At 33.6% G+C, this 19107-nt stretch overlaps 4 protein-coding genes across 4 annotated transcripts; 1 reads left to right on the forward strand and 3 right to left on the reverse strand.

Annotated features, from left to right (window-relative positions):
• The first annotated feature begins 7371 nt into the window (after positions 1–7371).
• Positions 7372–8713, forward strand: LOC11433814 (dehydration-responsive element-binding protein 2F). The gene has a single exon (XM_003625121.3). It carries the CDS (start codon positions 7437–7439, stop codon positions 8304–8306), a length of 870 nt encoding a protein of 289 aa, XP_003625169.2. The 5' UTR covers positions 7372–7436; the 3' UTR covers positions 8307–8713.
• A 16-nt stretch (positions 8714–8729) lies between these two features.
• On the reverse strand, positions 8730–16046 carry LOC11413327 (DNA-binding protein SMUBP-2). Its single transcript, XM_003625122.4, has 15 exons — positions 15887–16046; positions 15522–15626; positions 14872–14940; positions 14566–14655; positions 14369–14452; positions 13879–14043; positions 12776–12963; positions 11549–11621; positions 11413–11466; positions 10932–11189; positions 10295–10501; positions 10008–10111; positions 9555–9699; positions 9306–9440; positions 8730–9194 (listed from the first exon to the last, which is right to left on the reverse strand). The coding sequence occupies exons 1-15, from the start codon at positions 15968–15970 to the stop codon at positions 9018–9020; spliced, it is 1938 nt and encodes a 645-aa protein (XP_003625170.1). The 5' UTR covers positions 15971–16046; the 3' UTR covers positions 8730–9017.
• Positions 16047–16770: 724 nt separating this feature from the next.
• Positions 16771–17732, reverse strand: LOC112416710 (uncharacterized). The gene is made up of 2 exons (XM_024771047.1): positions 16910–17732; positions 16771–16826 (listed from the first exon to the last, which is right to left on the reverse strand). The coding sequence occupies exons 1-2, from the start codon at positions 17730–17732 to the stop codon at positions 16771–16773; spliced, it is 879 nt and encodes a 292-aa protein (XP_024626815.1).
• A 439-nt stretch (positions 17733–18171) lies between these two features.
• LOC112416711 (glutathione S-transferase T2-like) lies at positions 18172–19085 on the reverse strand. The gene is made up of 2 exons (XM_024771048.2): positions 18426–19085; positions 18172–18306 (listed from the first exon to the last, which is right to left on the reverse strand). Exons 1-2 carry the CDS (start codon positions 19083–19085, stop codon positions 18172–18174), a joined length of 795 nt encoding a protein of 264 aa, XP_024626816.2.
• Between the last annotated feature and the right edge of the window lie 22 nt (positions 19086–19107).

The raw sequence follows: 19107 nt of genomic DNA on the forward strand, positions 1-19107 counted from the left end.
AGATGTTTCCATCTTAGGCGTAACATGCTCTAAGATATACGGCACATAAATGCTCCAAACACCGACACATTTGAAGATGTAATTCGATGCCGCATCACTAAAAATTTGTAATCCCAACTTATTTAAAGTAAATTTTTTTTTATGCAATATTTTAAAGTAAATTAATTCCATATTTTGATAGATACAAATAAGAGTATACTTTTATATGACAAAAGTAATATATTATTATGTCTAACAAAGGAAATATATTAACCATTACCCAAACTAATCATATCGTAAGAAAAAGAGAATTATTTGGTATTTTAGAGTTTGGTTGGATACCGATATTTTGTAGGCAAAATAAATTAATTTTAAATAATTACTCACTAAATAATAAAAATAATATGACACTGATTGATGACGCCAATCAAACTCTAGTTTACTACAAACAATATTCACCTAAAAAATTTAAAACTAATTAGTTTGATTGGCAATTTCCTAAATAAATTGCTCGGTCTTCCCTTTTCCACAAGACAAGGATTGAAAAGTGATCGATCCAACCAGACCCTCAAATTTTGTCTCCATGATCACTATCATCGTAAATTCATTCATAATCCAATCTTAATTTCTTAACCATAAACTCTCCTCTCTCATCAACACAAAAAACACATACAAACAAAAGAAAATATCAAAATAATGCTGCAACTTATGTTTGCTGTGGCTTTTTCCGCTGTTCCTCTCACTTTGTACATTCCACCAATACGCAGCTTCAATCTCTTTGTTGGCACTCTCCAACTCTTCCTAAGAGATTACACTCTCTTCTCCGTTCGAACTTTTCCTCGCATCAGACTCGCTCTCTCTCGCATCTTCAATTCAATCCTTCACATAACTTGGTAGGTAATTAAGCTAGTAGTATATGCATGTAGATCCTCTTCTTTTTCACGTTTTTCCTTAAAAAAAAAAGAAGGAAACTTTTCAGATGGGGTGTACGAGGTTGTTGTAATTAATTACTACTATTACTATATATGTTACTATTGTCATGACATCGTTATTATTGATCATGAATAAGAAGAATCCTTAACTTGTGTAATCTTGTTGTTGCAAAGGAATCTATCTATATTGTTATTGACAAACTTTTTTCTTCTTACGGGAGTTGTATTATTGAAGAATTATTTTGATGTTGGATTGTGAAGTACAATTACAGAGTGCTGGGATGAGATCCAATAGAATTGTCAAAGTCGTACTTAGCTTTTTACAACAAAGAGGAGATATACGTTGTACAACTCATTTATGTTATTGCTCAAACTTTAATGTGACGATCCTCAAATCCCCCTTGACCCAACAATAGTTGTTTTACACTGTCGATCAAATAACAACCAATCACATGTATGTCTTTAAAAACAATTATGATTAAATTCGAACACAATTAATCATCTAACGATTATGATTGTATATGGATTGAACTCTTTGAAGAAGAGAATGCCCTTGTAGATATTTCATATAGTTGTTTCTATTTTATGTGATAACAACTTCCCAGTTGGGAAAATATCTATATAGTTAGGGGGAGTGGGTCTAACAATGGGTTTGATTGGTGGTTGGTTTTTCTATGCGACTCTTTCCTTGTTGGATGGTGACATTATATTTTTGGAACAAGATAGTATTGATTGATAATTGAGCAAAAATACTTGCAATTGCATAACAAATACAAATATATGATGATCTTGATTACGATTGCTACAATGTTGTAGTCCTATAAATATAAAATTCGTGGACAGGGAAGACGTGGCATTACTTGCTGTTAAGGACCACAGGTCTATATCAAGTCACTTTTGGGATATCTTGTTCATAAATTGTGGTGTTCCTAATTTAATTGAAAATAAAATGCTCAAGAGTGTCCTATGAATATTGTTTAAGGATATAATATGGTAAGTTTCAATAGAAAAATGTGCTTGGAAGCTGAAATACTTTACATTTTTAATAAGTTTATTTATTTAAATTTTTTGAACAACTACCATTGAAACACTCAAGACCATTTGATTGGAAGAAGACATAGATTTTTCAATTGTGTCTATTTCTAGGTCAGATTTTAATTTTGTCTCTTTCTCTCTGACGCTAGCAATAGATTACAAAATGCAAGGCATGTCCTTGGCATTATATTATATTCTCTACATTTGTTAAGATAAATAGTGAAAGAAATACATAAAGAAGAGATAACGCATTAACATTTTTTTTTCTTCCATTTAAATCTCTCTTATGTATTTCTCTATTCAAATGAAATCTCGTTTATTTTGAAAGATTGAGATGATTGTAACTCTATATTTCAAAAGGAGGCTCCAACCCCTTCCCTTATTTCCTTCTAATTAACTTATAAGACAGTCATAATGTTATCACAAGGAGCTATCTTGCGAGAAACAACATTATCCTCGAATTACACTCTGAAATGACTAAAAATATCTCTAAATTGAAATTAAATTTTTAATTGTGTGCTTACATTACATTCTCTCCTAATCCTAAACCCTTTCTCTTCTCTTCCTTCATATCTTTCCTTCTTTTATAATTTCGCAGCCATTTCAATTCATTTCCGAACTCATTTTTGCAGCCATTCCGCCCCATTTATGTTGAGCAAGCCTTCTTCCATTTCAAAAGTTATATCTATAAATCCTCATTGCCATTCCGCCCCATTTATGCGTTTTTTTTTTCTTTTTTCTTCTTTTTGCGATTTAGAGTTTTGTTTATGCAATTTTATCATACTTCATTTTGTTGATCATGTATTGGATTTCAAGTAGGATTTTTGTTTTGTTTTTGTTTTATGCAATTTCCGTGTTTCATGTCACAGGGATATACATAAATTGAGATCATGTATGTTTACGTTAATTCAATGCAAGTAGGCATACATGAACTAAGTTCACGTAGTATATGGAATTTCAAATATGTTTACGCAAACTCATGTACACTTACAAAAAATCAGTACAAAGAGAAACTCAATTCAAGTACGTTTGTGCAAATTCAATTAAAGTATGTTTACACAAACCCAATTCACGTATCACATGTTGATTCTAAATTTCTAGATCTTATACAAACTCAGTTCAAATTCATTTTCATAAACCCAGATCACATGCAACTTGTACAATTCACGCATGCTTATGTGAACTTGGTTCAACTAAATTTAATTCTAGTACATTTACATTGAGAGTAATTTGGGTATTATTTTTAAATATTTTGAGTTTGAGGGGTGTGCCACTAGTACAATAAGGAGTGCAACTAGCAAAAATAATATATATTTATCCCAATTTTTTTTTTTTGGGTACAATTTATCCTAAAACTTTAAAACTTATAAAAACAGTTTAACTAAAATTTTAAGAATGAAGAATTTCTTTACACTTTCTAAACAAAATAAATCAGAAATAATGAAGGGATTCAATGTATTCATGATTATATTTATCATCTTGTTATTATAGTTTTTTTACCGACATGAAAATAAATCAGAAATATTTGTGAAATGAAAAAACATCTAATAATTTTTTACGTTTAATAAGAGTGATGATATTTTGTCCCATTAAACCTAATTCAGTTGGTAGGAACATTGCGTAATAAATACAAAGCGGAGGTTCGAACCCTGAATATCCCACTTATATTCACCTGAATTTTTAGATACTAGACTACTTGATAAATAAAAAACAAAAGAGTGGTGATATTTTTTACTAGGAGGAGTGGTGATATTCTGCTATGATAAAATGGTAAAATAAAATGAAACGTATGTATCCCCTCAAAAAAATAAAAAATCAAACGTATATGTATAAAAATTTATTTACATTCTGTCAAAAAAAAAAAAACTTGTTACATTGTGTTTTTTCTAAGAATTGTTTACATTGTGGTTTTATAGTCATTCAGTTAATTTACCATATTGTGATAGTGTAAACAAGTTTTTAAAATAGTGAAATGTGCTCTCTTTAACAGTGTCCAATATATATTCCTTAGTACGTACAAACTCAACGTCATGATGATATACTGGTCATGTATCTAAGAACCATAACGTGCAAGAATGTGAGTCACGAAGAGATGCATACATATAGAGAGAGAGAGAGAGCAATTACATTACATGGGATAAAGGTGAAGTGAAGTCTCGAGAATCAGGATGTGTATTGCAGGACAACATGTGAAATATAGGTCGTGATTTGGAAAATTGTTGAGGTGGTTCTTACTCTTATCTAATCACTAATAAGATCCTACCCGAGGACAAATCAAAATAGAATCCAAGGATGAGTGTCAGAGTTCATTCAAGACAATCACTACATCACTTTGGAAAAGTCTTCATTTGCAAATATTCTACTCACAATCTCTACACCCATCATTCAATCAATATCAATATAAACCCATAAAAACAAGATTAAGGTTTAAGTAAAATGTTGCATTTTTGGTATTTAATTAGTATCGTTTTGATCTCTTAATTAAAATTTGATTTATTTTGGTATCTTAACTTTCCATCCTTACATATTTTGGTCTTTTATGTTAGTTTTAATTTAAAAATGTTGGGTTTTCTTCATCTTCTTATCATCTTCTTCATCTTCATATCATCTCCATCAACATTCAACAACAAAATTCCGAGAAAAATTTCAGAAAATGAAGAAAACCTAATGTTTTTGAATTAAAACTAACAGAAATGACCAAAATGTGTAACAGAAAGAAGTTAAGATACCGAAATAAATCAAATTTTAATTAAGGGACCAAATCGATACTAATTAAATAGTTAAGAGACCAAAAACATAATTTAGCCTGTACTATATTCACAACCAAATGATTGGATATTAACGAGCTTCAACAAAATACAAACCGTTTGACAAAATCCAAGTTTGACTTATGAATGAAATATTGTTTTAGCTAAAAATCTATTTCATTCTAATATATTTTTTTGGATATTTCCTAAACATATATTTTGGCAAAGAAACTAAATTGATTGATGATCTTTAATATAAGAGACTAAATTGTCTGTCGGCAAATTTAAGGGATTAAACTGCTCAATCTATGTACCTAAAAAAAACTGCCAATATTTATAATTTTGGCTGCCAAAATGTTGATTTACTCCTTAAATGTGATCCCAGAAACCATTCAATCCAACAGCATGGGATGATTAAGCTCTTTTTTTTTTGACACGGGGATGATTAAGCTTGAGATTTGTATATATCATTTATCCTAAATATGAATGTATTTTATTTTATTTTCTTAAGTAAAAGATAAATATACTCAATGAATCATCGTGACCAACTGTTAACTGACCATGCAAATTGGAGCTCCAAGAAAACTGTGTGACCCGTGAACACCACAACAATAAAGAATATGTAAAATGAAATAGTCAAACAAAATAATCAATGGAATGTAAATATGCCCACCCCCCCTTAAACCGACGTAGAGATCTAGAAAGTCTCTTTAATTTTGTAAAAAGCTCTTTAAAATTAATTTGACTCGAAAGTAAGGGTGTTCACGGTGTGGTTTGGTTCAGATTTAAGCATTAAAGTCATCCAAATTGTGAGATAGAAAATCATGCAGTTTGATTTGATTCGGTTGATTTTTAAAAAGTCATCCAAACCAAACCAATGCGGCTTGGATTGGTTCGGTTGGTGTCGTTTATCGTGAGATAAAAAATAAGTTTAAATGTGTCATTGGTCCTTGTACTTTCATCAGATTTTGGCATTGGTACCTGCACTTTTTTTTGTTTGGCATTGGTCCCTGCACTTTGTAAAAATATTGGTATTGGTCCCTCTGTTAACTTTCTGTTAAAAAAAAACACAAAACCAACGGAGTGCCACGTGGCCCAATCATTTCACGACACGTGGCACCAATATCAATATTTTTACAAAGTGCAGGGACCAATACCAATAGTTTTGTGTTTTTTTTTAACAGAAAGTTAATAGAGGGACCAATACCAATATTTTTACAAAGTGCAGGGACCAATTCCAAACAAAAAAAAGTGTAGGGATCAATACCAAAATCTGATGAAAGTACAAGGACTAAAGGCATATTTAAACCTAAAAAATATTATGTTAATTCTAATATTGCCGATTTGCTACAAAATAAACACATGACATTTTATTTTGTTGTTTACATGATAAAATAGGACAATACATCAATTGCATAGATCCTAAACTTTTATTTTCAATACCAACAATATATTGTTTTGCCTTAATATAATCATGTATTACATGTGTCATAAACTGGGTAAAATTATATGGTTGATTAAAATAGGTAAAATTATAACTAACAAGATTAAAATCAAATGCAATGTATGTCAAAAATCAAATATGATTGATTGAAGCACAATTAAACAAAAATATCATGGAATCATTGTCACTCATTACTCAAAAGGAAACAAAACAAGTGTATAAAGTTACACACTAATTATAAAGTCACTCATCACAACATATATAGACAATACATATAAGTTACACACAAATTATAACTAACCAGATTAAAACCAAACAAAACTTATATCAAAAATAGATAAAATTAAGAAGAAGCATAAGCCTGAAACAAATTATTGGGGAGAAAAGGAAACAAATTCATCACCGAAAATTAATTGAAGGAGATGGAAAGCAAATAGAATCGAACTTGGGCTATGTAATTGGGCTCGTACAAATTTAAGTAATATTGATTATTCTTGCGGTTTGGTTCGATTGCTGACAAACCGCAAACCAAACCGAACCGCACGGTTCAATGCAAAAGTCATATGAATTCATCCGAACCAAGTGCGGTTTTTTGCAGTTTCGGTTTGAATTGGTTTGGTTTGCGGTTTTTCTATTGGGTTGGTTCGGTTTTGAACACTCCTACTCGAAAGTAAATCAATGTGGATATTTTAGCATTCAACCTTAGATATTTGAGGATACGATTATATTTATCTCTTAATTTCTAAATTTTTTTGAAATGATTATCTTGTATGTGTAGTAAATAAATAATAAATAAAAATATATGTATCTTGTATGTGTAGTAAATAAATAATAAATAAAAGTATATGTATCTTGTATGTGTAGTGAATAAATAATAAATAAAAATATATGTATATAACTATCCATCATGCGTTAACACCATGCACACTTGTACTTTTTAAGTCATGCACATATATGCTGGCAGCACTAAGGCAAAGGCTATTCAAAATAAAATTAAAAACAGAAAAGCCTAAAAATAATTTATTAAAAAAATTATTAGTAAGAATTTTGTGGGTAGAGATGTGAAAAAAATGAAAATGAAGAAAAGAAAAACACGATTTTGAAGAATGTATGTACTGAGTAACGGTCACATGGATTTAGCTACTTCTCCAAACGTGAAAACATTTACACCAACCTCCACCCTTTGCTTCTACATATCCCGCTCCTATAACATGCAGTTCCAAGTATCACTCACCACTGATAATACACACACACCACTACTACTTTCACTTGTTCTGTTCTACTATATCCTCAATATACATGATGGATAATTCCAAGAAATCCCCCTTGAAACCATGGAAGAAAGGGCCAACCAGAGGCAAAGGTGGCCCTCAAAATGCTTCGTGTGAGTATCGAGGTGTTCGTCAAAGAACATGGGGGAAATGGGTTGCTGAGATAAGAGAGCCAAAGAAAAGAACCAGACTCTGGCTTGGTTCTTTTGCCACGGCTGAAGAAGCTGCCATGGCTTATGATGAGGCTGCAAGGAGACTCTATGGACCAGATGCATACCTTAATCTTCCACACATGCAAACACACTCCAATTCAACTATGAAAACTGGAAAGTTCAAGTGGTTGCCTTCAAAGAATTTCATTTCAATGTTTCCTTCTTGTGGATTACTCAATGTAAACGCTCAACCTAGCGTTCATTTGATCCATCAGAGGCTACAAGAGTTTAAGCAGAATGCAGTTGTTGCAAGTCAATCATCATTTTCTAGTTCATCTAATGATCCAAAGGCAGAAGAAATTCAGAAAGTAGACAGCAAGAAGAGTCATACAGAAGATCCTTTGCCAAAGGAAACAATCGTTCAAACATCGGCAAATAAGATGCTTGGAGATCTTCAGGAGGAGAAACCACAGATAGACCTAAATGAGTTTCTTCAACAGATGGGAATACTGAAAGAAGGATCACACTCTGAGCAAACTGAGAGTTCAGGAAGTTCAACAGTGCATGAAGTTTTGCCAAGAGATGATAATGATCAATTAGGAATATTTTCAGACATGAGTGTTAATTGGGAGGCATTGATCGAGATGCATGAATTTGCGGGTATTGAGGAATCAGAAGCCACCCATCTTGAAGCATATGACCCGAATGACCACCTTAATTTCTCAACTTCCATTTGGGACTTTTAAGAAACTTAGCTGATTTGTCAAGAAACGAGGAACCACCTTAGCTAGCTTTTATGGACTTGAAATCTAGTTAGAATTAGATATGATATTCCCTCTAGCCTTAAATATAAGCAAAAAATTACATGTATTTGATCTAAATTTGGACTAAATACACATACTTTTTTGCTTATAGTTAAGGTCGTAGGGAGTACTACTTAGTAGTAACTATGCCTAAGCTATAGATCAGATGGTTTTGGTTCTGCTAGTACTCAATTGTTGTTTGACTTATGTGTGACGAATTTCAATTTATTGACAGCAATGTAAGAGTAGGAAAATAGCCAGGAGGGAGCTTGTTTTAGTAGTAGTAGTAGCAGCAAAGACCATGTCACACTCACGCAATAATTTAACAAATTTAAGATTTTGACAGTATATTTTTAACAGAAGAACTTTCAATTAAAAATGATGTTTATAAGCATCATATATTAAGTATAAGAAAGATTCATAACAAGAAGAGACTAAAAATTCTAATTCCAAGTGATTTTAAAATAATAATATGGAGATCAGGAAACTCTCCTAAATAAAATGGTCTTGTCTACTTTCTTCTATAATACTACTTCAATTTCCTTCAATTCTAAATAGCAAAAGAAGGATTTTAGAAACCTTCACAGATCTACATCACCAAAATCGACAAATTGATCACATCAGAGCTATAACAGCAACCTTCGGGAATTTCGCCTATTCATTCTGGTACTCGGATGCACTCTGATATTCGCCATGCTCTTCAAAATATTCAATCAACCGCTTTAGAAATCCATCACTACTGACTGTCTCAGTGTCACAGACAATACAGCATTGTCTTCTTGCCCGTGTCACGGCCACATTCATTCGTCGGCGATCACTCAGAAAGCCCACCTGAAACGCATATTCAAGTCTCTTCTTTTATTCTTCATGTCATGCTAACAAATTTGTCACATAAGCCCTATATGAAGCAAATTAAAAAACTATCAGACTTGTTTGAAATACCTCCTTTTTTGAATTTGATCGAACCATTGATATAATAATGGCTTCCTTCTCTCTTCCCTGGAAACCATCAACTGTTGAGATTTCAATATCCTTCAGCGAGTTCTCCTTGTTTTTTAACATCTTCAGTAAAACAACCTGCCAAAAACAACATTTACCATCTTGTCATCCTTCGTAAAACTACTAAAACGTGAAGTTTGTGCCCACAACATTCATAGTAAATGTTCCCACACCTACAGAACAATTCTATACCTGGGCAGCATATGGGGTAATAATTCCAATATCAGAAGGAAGTACTCCGCTTTGCACCAATCGCTTTGCATGAGCCATAGCAACTTCAGATTCACCTTCATTAAGGGTGCTATCTTCTTCATCTTTCTTCTCTTCCATATCACATCTGACACAATCAATTTAAGCAGTTAGATTTGCTTCACGTTCATATTTAACAGCCTATATTTGCTTCAAATGAAATATAATGACTTTCTCTCTTCGGCTTCCACATATCAGTTCAGTTGTTTGTTAAAACTCTTATACGGAACACTTGATATTGATTACTCAAAATGCCAAATCATTATATACAATATGATGGCATAACAACTTTCATTAAGAAGAGAATATCACATCATTATTCCACATGTCCAGACTAGTCAAGCAGCTCTGAGAGTATAGATATTTCAGCGAATGAAATAGCATCATCCAACATACCCAGCTGTGTCTATGAGAAGAAGGGTTGGTTCAGTTGAAGATGTCTTCTTCACGCCCTCAAGATCATATAGCATATGTGAAGCAACACATGCATGAGCCTTGACCTGTTATCACACAGTGCCATGCATGAAGATCCAACAAAATGTTTATCTCCCCAATATAATCTGACTATTCAGTTCAGAATTGATAAATTTGCTCTTTAGTAGTTTTTTGGAGAAAAAAAAAAAAAAAAGATATGTTTTGTAGCAATGCAATATCAAGACAAATGCTTTTAAAATTAGGAGCACCTTACTGTTGTAAAGCTCTTTAGAAGACCAATCCATGATAAGTTGATGCATACGGTACTGGACAGTAAGCATAGATGTGACTTCATCTCCATACAGTTCTGCAAGTCTTTCAAAGAGGGTTCTCCCTAAGCCTTTCTTCTCAGCTTCAACACTTTGAATCGTTGGAGGAAGTTGAAGATGGTCTCCTGCAAGTATACATCTTGTACCCTAAAACAAGAACCTCCATTTAATTCATTATAATCAAAGAGACATTTGACAACTAACGATTAGAAAGCTATGTATTTTAAATTTTAATGTTAAATCAAGCACAGGTTTAGTATTAGTCTTTTAGTTTTTCCAGTTCAAAGCAACTTCGTTTTTGTAAGCATATTTCGATATTCAAATTCACTTATAAAACATCCAATTCAGTTAAGTATGATATTTGATATATCATGTTGCATCAATTCCAGGACACTTATTGGAGGAATGAACTATATTGTTGGATATTATTATTAGTGGTCGTAGTTGTAGTAAGAGAAGAAGACCGCAATAAAACATAAACTGACAAAGGCATGCAATCAAGAGAAGATAAAAAGAAAGTCTGAAAGCAATAGCGTAATGAATATCATTGAGTGTAGTGTGTAGGCATCAACATTACCTTCAGCAGAGGTATCCAGCATGCAACCTCAAGTGCTTGAGCAGCTTCGTCAATAATCACTAAATCAAATGAAGTGTTGCCAAGTTTCTTAGAGGAAGCCCCAATCAGAGTAGTTAATATTACATCTGAAGTTTTAATCACGTCTGTAACAGCAAGCTGCTGCCTTTTCCGCTCTTCTCTGGATAGAGTCCTAAGTTCCTTCTGTATCTCCCTCCTTGTATTTTTTTCTTTGGTTTTTAGCAGCTTTCCATTCAATACCTGAAAGAAGAAAAAAAACATGTTATGCACTGTGAAAACTGAAAGGTAATGTAGCTAAATATTACACTAACATGAAGTTAATGCCGACATAAATCATCAGTGATAACTAACATACGAAGCAACAGAACATCAGCTAGGCGACACTAATAATATTGGTAAATGATGATCAATTCATACTTGAGAATTGAGATTTTGTTCTGTGACTTTTATTTTAAAACCTTACCTTCATTTCTTTCCGAATGTCATTTGCGAGACCACTATTATCTCCTCGAAGTACCTAAATTGTAAATTCAGAGAAATTCAATATGGAAGGGTGAAAACAAGTATGATCCGTGACAAGTATAATAACAAGTGTGTACCTGGGCATCCAGTGCACTGTCCACCACTTGAGGCAATAAACGTGCAGGATGACCAATCCTCACCAGCTTAACTCTAATGAAAATGTTGGACATTATGAATGAGTATTAAGTACACACTTGGTGAAACTAAACCAAGTATGAACATGTCTCACCATAGAATGAGGAAAATAACAAAAAAAAAAATAGAATCATTGTAAAAGGTTTGAAAATTATTAAATTTGCACATCATCATTATTTTGTCAAGAGGAAGAACTTTGACAGGGTTCAAAAAATAAACCTAGCGTTCTATCAAAAACCATGTCTTTCTCCAATTCATTTATCTCTAGATCCTTCTTGATAGCTTCTCTTATGTTTTTTCTATGTCTCCCCTACCTCTAGTGACTTGACTCCCCTCTATCTGATCTACTCTCCATACTACAGAATCCACAAGTCGTCTCTCTACATGCCCAAACCACCTAAGTCTAGTTTCTACCATCTTTTCTACTATAGGTGCTACCCCAACTCTCTCTAATGTTGTCCTTTCTAATTCTATCCCGTTTAGTCTTACCACACATCCAACGCAACATCCTCATCTCTGCTACACTTAATTTATTTTCGTGTTGGTTCTTTACCAATCTAGTAGATAAACCTTGCTACCAGTCTTAGAGCCAAGTCTCAAATGTGAGAAAATGGTTCTCTAATTTACACAAAAGAAAAGCAGAATGCACAGAAGAAACTGTAACAAAACCTTCCACACCGCCACTTACAGTTACATATTTGCCACATAACTATCCCACATATGATTGTCCTATTACATAATTAAATAACTACTACATTACTGTCTAATCATTAAGCTGCAATTTTACTAATGTTTCCGTATAATTTTCTTCTAGAGTGCACAAACCACATTTTAAGCTTCTTTTCTGCATGACCCAGAACCGGCACTTACTGACTTTGGCTCTGACAAACTTAAAGAATAGGAAAAAGCATATTCATTTCATTTTAATATTGCCAATTCTGTGAGCAATTTTCCACAGGAGGGTAGACATTATTTATCTGCGCAGTCAGATGTTTTTTTTTTTTTTAAAATGAATGTGCTGTTAGAAGTAAAATATGCCATGAGGTAAACCAGCCAATTATCATAGCAGCAAAGAGAAGGTAAATTTATCCTTCATTCTCTTAAGGTACCACTGCAATTATCATAGCAGCCAATTATCATAGAAGCAAAGAGATGGGAAATAGTTATACCTGTGTGGAACTAGCCGCTCAACGATGTTGTCAACAGCAATATTTGAGGCAGCACAAGCAAGAATCTTAGATCCACGTTTCACTTCTTGTAATATAATTTCAACCACTGTTGTAGTTTTTCCCGTTCCAGGAGGTCCATGTAGCAAGAAAACATTCTTCGACGATAGGGCTTTGGAAATTGCATCTTTCTTTGGAGACAAAAATGTAAATAAATGATTTTGCAAACACAGGCCAGATGTGCAAAGAAAAATGATGAAATACTCGTGCAGAAACACCATTATTGTGATAATAGGGATCTACAGTATTGTTTAATTGATATCCTAACAAGATTTAATGTAATTAACAAGATTTTTCCAAAGAACAGTGTATATTCAGTCCCCTAACTACAGAGTAATAGATGGGGAGGAACAAGTTACTGCTCAGGTGAATAAAGTGATAAACCATTATTGTATCCGTAATTTTGAGTGTTTTAATAATCAACTAACGATTATATCAAAATTCTTAGCTAATTAATAGGTCCACTTATTTCCAACCAACTAATATGCAGAGCATGTTCAATGTTCTAGCTTAGTTATATTATATATCAGTAATTGATGAAATTCATCTAATCTAGGTAAATTGTACTCCCTCCGTTCGTAAATACATGTCGCAATTTAACAATGTGTACTATTCACACAACTTACTTTAACCATATTTTTTAATCAATATATAAATACAAATGTTAGTATATAAGATGTTGTTCAATTTGTCTCAATGAATGTTTTCAAAATATCAAATTTTTACAATTTTTTTATCATAGATAAAAAAGATATTAATGGTCAAAGTTGTGTATTGGCATGTGCGAAGTGGTTGACTCTGACATGTATTTAGAAACGGAGGGAGTATCTTTTTACTTATGCTTAGATAATAAATAAACCCCTGTATTATTCCTTGAGATCATTATCATAAGTTCAAAAATAATCCAGTTGAGGCCTTAATTATAGTAAAGTATTTACAAATCAAGAGCACTAGAGCAGTGTGAAAATGCAAAACAATTATGAGATGATATCTTCAGAGAATCGTGATTTCAAAATGCAAACCAAGAAAGAAATTATATAACACACCTGAGAGTAATCAAGATTTTTATTAATGGAAGTGAAGACTACATCCTTCTTGGACACTGTTGGTTGCCTCTCCCCAAACAAGACAGGAATGAGATCAGAAGCAGGACCCTTATGCACTCCTTTACTCAACTGTATTAATGCATCTTTCATCCTGTGATATGTCACCTGGATGAGCAAAAAATATATCCCGTATATAAGAACCCAGGGGCAAGTAATTGATTTTAAAAAATGGTTAAAATATCAAGATGCTAACATGTATGTTTACACAAACAAATAGAAAACAGTGAAGTAATTAACCAAAAGCAAGATTCAAACCTTCACATTAAGTTCTTATCAGTGCAATTCATATATTTCATGAAAACATAAAATTATATATATCAAAACTCACCGAATGTCATTGTAGTAATTGAATTATTTATAATCAAACCATAAAACTATTCTATACAAGAAGAAACAATAAGTGCATGAGATCAGGAACTTATCAGCATACCTCATTTGCAACTTTTTCCAGCCTTAGGGGACTGTTTAAACCATCTTCTGGTATATCATCAAAAGCAACAGTAATTGATGAGTCCTGTTAGCAATTGTATCAAACCAGCAAGTTAAATTAATATCCAAAGGTGAGTCTGTCCACAGCCAACAGCATGTGCAATTTTTTTCTTTTCACAAAGTGAATTAATCAGATACCTTTAATCTGTAAACTACACCTTGCCCAAGAGCAGGAGAACCTAAATCAGCCTTGTTGAGTTTCAAAACAACAACATCATGAGTGCCAAACTGCAACAACGAAAAATCTCATTAACTCCTGAAAGTAATACGACATTGATTTAATTCATTGAAATGGTCTTAATCCTTACAAAGGCCACAAGATATTTTTCTTTTATGACATCTTTTTTGCTATCTTTACCAGTCTCAAGTGTACTTGAGTCTTGAAGCAAGTAGCCAGATTGATATTGAACAGAAGACACAGATAAAAGAAAGTCACTCATTTACCTTGTGAGCAGGAAGCACATCTGCTTTTGTGGATTGTAACTCGATCAGAGACTTTCCCATAAGCCCCGTCTATTTTCAGAATAAACAACAAAGGGAGGCACAATGTAAGAATACCTTATGAATTAAAGCTCAACTTAAAACTTAAATGCATAGGAAAACATGAACAAGGCTCTGTTTGAATAAACAACTTATTTGCAACTTATAACACTAGCACTTATCATGATAAGTGCTTCTGTAGCAAAAAATAAAATAAAGTTAAAGTGCTTATAAACTATTTTCATAAGCTATCTTGGAGAAATTATGAAAATAAACTGAAAATAGCTTATGAACAATGTCAAGCTGTTTTAATAAGTTCTCCCAAACAGTCTTAGAAAACTTATGCCAGTAGCTAAGCTCAAATAAATGAATCCAAACAGGCCCTAAATCAACTATAAATCTAGCTCCTTTTGCTTCATAAATTGTAATCATCAAATTACATGAAATATAAAATTCAACTTCCAATTTTATTGTTATTTTCATTTTTTTGAATTCCATCCCTCTTTGTCCTACAGCTTGCCTCCACTATGGGACCATCAAATTACACACACGCAAAAGCAAAACACCTTCTTCCAATTATGAAAACAAGAAAGAAGAATTGAAAATGAGGTAACCTGAACATCCACACACTTCAAATTGAGGATTGTTGAACCTCTCTTTTGAGCAGTATCCAAATTCCTGGAAGCACCAGTGGCGATTGAGCTCGATATTTCAGCATCCTGATGAAAAAAAAACAAAAGGATCATAAAACTAAAAACAAGAACCATGATTCATCATCTTTTCTGAAGCAACCCCATTAACCATTTTTTGAAAGTTTGAAACTTTTTCAATTTTCTGATAAACTAAAAACAACCCAATTCACAATTGCAATTAGATGGTAAAAAAATAGGATTAAGAACGTAAAATGAGATAAAGGGTATGTGAAAGTTGGAAACTTTAATCATAGCGTTTGAATGATGAATGCAAGAAGGTAAAGTACCTTTTCCAAGTCGAGAAGAGGGGTGGTGATGGAGATGAATTGGTCCAAAGAGAGAGGGGATGATGCTTTCTTCTTACTCTCCATTGTAATCCTCCGTCACTGCTACACAGTACACAGCAGAGAGAGAGAGAGTTGGCAGTGAACGTTAGACCATTTACAATGGTAAAATACATTCAATAACCTTCAACACCCACTTTTTCAATTCCCAACACTCCACATCATTTTCTCTCTCTTAATTCAACACTCATTCAATTTTTACCTCTCCAATGGTTTTTTATTCAACACCCTACCCCACCACCTTTTATTTCTTATTCTTATTTAATTTTATATTTTTGTTTTTATAATTATATAAAATTACAATTATCGATTATAATTAAATTAAAATGAAGAAACACTTAACAATTTTTTTTTTTTTTGTAAAAACAAAATTTATTTAAATAATTTATTTTTATTTTCTTAACATAAATAAAATGCAATACAACAAACTAAATACGGGTCACACAAATAGCTTAAAATGCAAGACAACAAACAAGCACACAACACACAAGTAATTTACTTAGTTCGATACAAATCATCTTCAATCGTGAAACATTCCAAACTTTATCCATATGTGCTTCACTAGATCTGCTTGCAATTCGTGATGAACATTTGGATCACGCAACTCGGATCTAGCACGCACATGATTTGCAAAAGTGGGTAACACCTCGGTCGAGTATGGTTGTGATGTACTAGATCCACTTCCCTCGGATTGCTCAAAATCGGTCCAATGTTGAGCATATGTATCTCGTTCATCCTCAACAATCATATTATGCAATATGATGCATGACCTCATGATGATACCCAAATCGGCTATGTCCCACAAGCGAGCTGGTTCACGAATGATTTTAAATCGAGCTTGAAGCACTCCAAAAGCACGTTCGATGTCCTTCCGACAGCTCTCCTGATGTTTTGCGAATAACTTATCAGGTTCACTTTTAGGAAGTCTAATTGATTTGACGAAAGTTGGATAAGAAGGGTAGATACCATCAGCTAGATAGTATGCCATATTATAGGGACGTTGATTCACCCGTGGAGCCTTTCCCTGTTCCACATCATCAAACACCGGTGACCGGTCTAGAACATTGATATCGTTCAACGTTCCTGGACATCCAAAAAAGGCATGCCAGATCCATAGATCATGAGATGCAACTGCTTCAAGAATAACTGTGGTGGTTCCCTTATCCCCCCTGGTGAATTGACCTTCCCATGCTTTAGGACAATATTTCCACTCCCAGTGCATGCAGTCAATACTCCCGATCATCCCTGGGAACCCCCGCATTTCACTAACATGTAGTATTCTTTGAAGGTCATCTTGGTTTGGTGCTCTCAGGTACACTTCCTCATACAATCGTATGATTCCTTTACAGAATCTACGTAAGCACTCCAATGCTGTAGTACCTCCTATTTTGATGTATTCATCGACCGCATCTGCTGCCACGCCATATGCTAACATTCGCATTGCTGTGGTACATTTTGCTAACGGTGATATACCTTCTTTGTTGGCGGCATCAACTCGCTGGGTGAAGTAGTTATCAGTAATTGAAAGGTCTCCAACGATTCGAAGGAAAACATGCTTTTGCATCCGGTACCGACGACGAAACATTGCATCGTCATATGTAGGCTCATTGGCAAAGTAGTCGTCAATGAGTCTTTGGTTTGCCGCTGCATGATCTCTATTTAAATATTTTCTACTACGAGATCCACTACCTTCCTCTAATTCTTTTCGACGCTGAATAAATCGGTTGACGATATAAGTGTCTTCAATATCACGTTTTTGTTTGTAGGCTTCGATATCAAAAGGATCCATTGATAGTCTTTGGTGATATTGGAAATAGATAGGAATGAGATTTGTGATATTGGAAATAGATAGGAATGAGATTTGTGATATTGGAAGTAGACATGAGTCCCTATATATAAGTACATTGTGTGGTGGACACTGACGGATTCGAAATAAGTTATTGTATTGTATTAAAGCAAACACTGATAATTATTAAAGCAAACAGTGACGACTAGACAACACTCTGATAATTATTAAAGCAAACAGTGACGAGTAGACAACACTCTGATAATTATTAAAGCAAACACTCTGATAATTATTAAAGCAAACAGTGACGACTAGACAACACTCTGATAATTATTAAAGCAAACACTACGGACTAGACAACACTGACAAATATTAAAGCAAACAGTCGGGACTAGACAACACTGATAATGTTGACTGAATACAAACAAATATTTGATTAAAATTAATTTTCAAACAGCTCACGCTCCAACTTCCCCAACAGCTCATTCTTCCGGTCATCGAGATGCTCTTCGTCCCTTAACTTTAGATACATTTTCATTTTTTTAGCTTGAGTCTTTTCTTGCAGCAACTTGTTTTTCTGTTGTTTCACCAAAGTTAACTCTTTCAATTGTTCAATCTCTTGCTCTTTTAACTCTTTGAATTGAACCCATTCCTTTTCCACCTTCTCCAATGTCTCGCCCTTGCTTTTCTTCTTACCTTTTTTTTAGCTGCATCCCTACCCATTGGACGAGCACTAGATCCTACAGAGTCCTCGTAAGATCTCTTAGATCCACTACTTCCTGAGTCAACATTTCCTCCCACTTGACTACCATACCGTGGTTGATCTCGGAGAGCGCGCCATTCTTCCATTAAAGTAAATTGAACATTCTTCCCACATCCATATAATTCTTGAGCTTTTTTGAAAACATCATCTTCCGACCAACCGCTTCCTTGCATACGCTTAGCGCTATCATAAGCACCAACCCATTTATTTATTAATTTGTTCATATAATTAAAACGGTTTCGGCATGCAACTACATCGCGCGGAGAATCGAATGAGCAATGCTCGTTACAATACTCAGCAATTTTACCCCAATATGATTCACTTGTCTGGTTTCTTCCGACAACACTGCATGTTCCATATTTTATCCACCCACTAATTAACACCAAATTTTGTTCAGTGTTCCATGATGGTTGTTGGTTTCTCTTGCTCTTTGGAGTTGTATCCTCTGGAGTTGGAGCAACTTCATTATCTCGTGTCATTCCACCACGATTTATTTGTGATGAAAATTCAGGATATTCACCAACACTCTGAAAATTTTCATTCACCATTGGCATATAACCATTAAATGGGGGTGTTTGAGATGAATATCCCATCATAGATCTAAAATATGGATTA

Source organism: Medicago truncatula, chromosome 7 (genome assembly GCF_003473485.1).
Source record: "Medicago truncatula cultivar Jemalong A17 chromosome 7, MtrunA17r5.0-ANR, whole genome shotgun sequence".
Lineage (NCBI taxonomy): Eukaryota > Viridiplantae > Streptophyta > Magnoliopsida > Fabales > Fabaceae > Medicago > Medicago truncatula.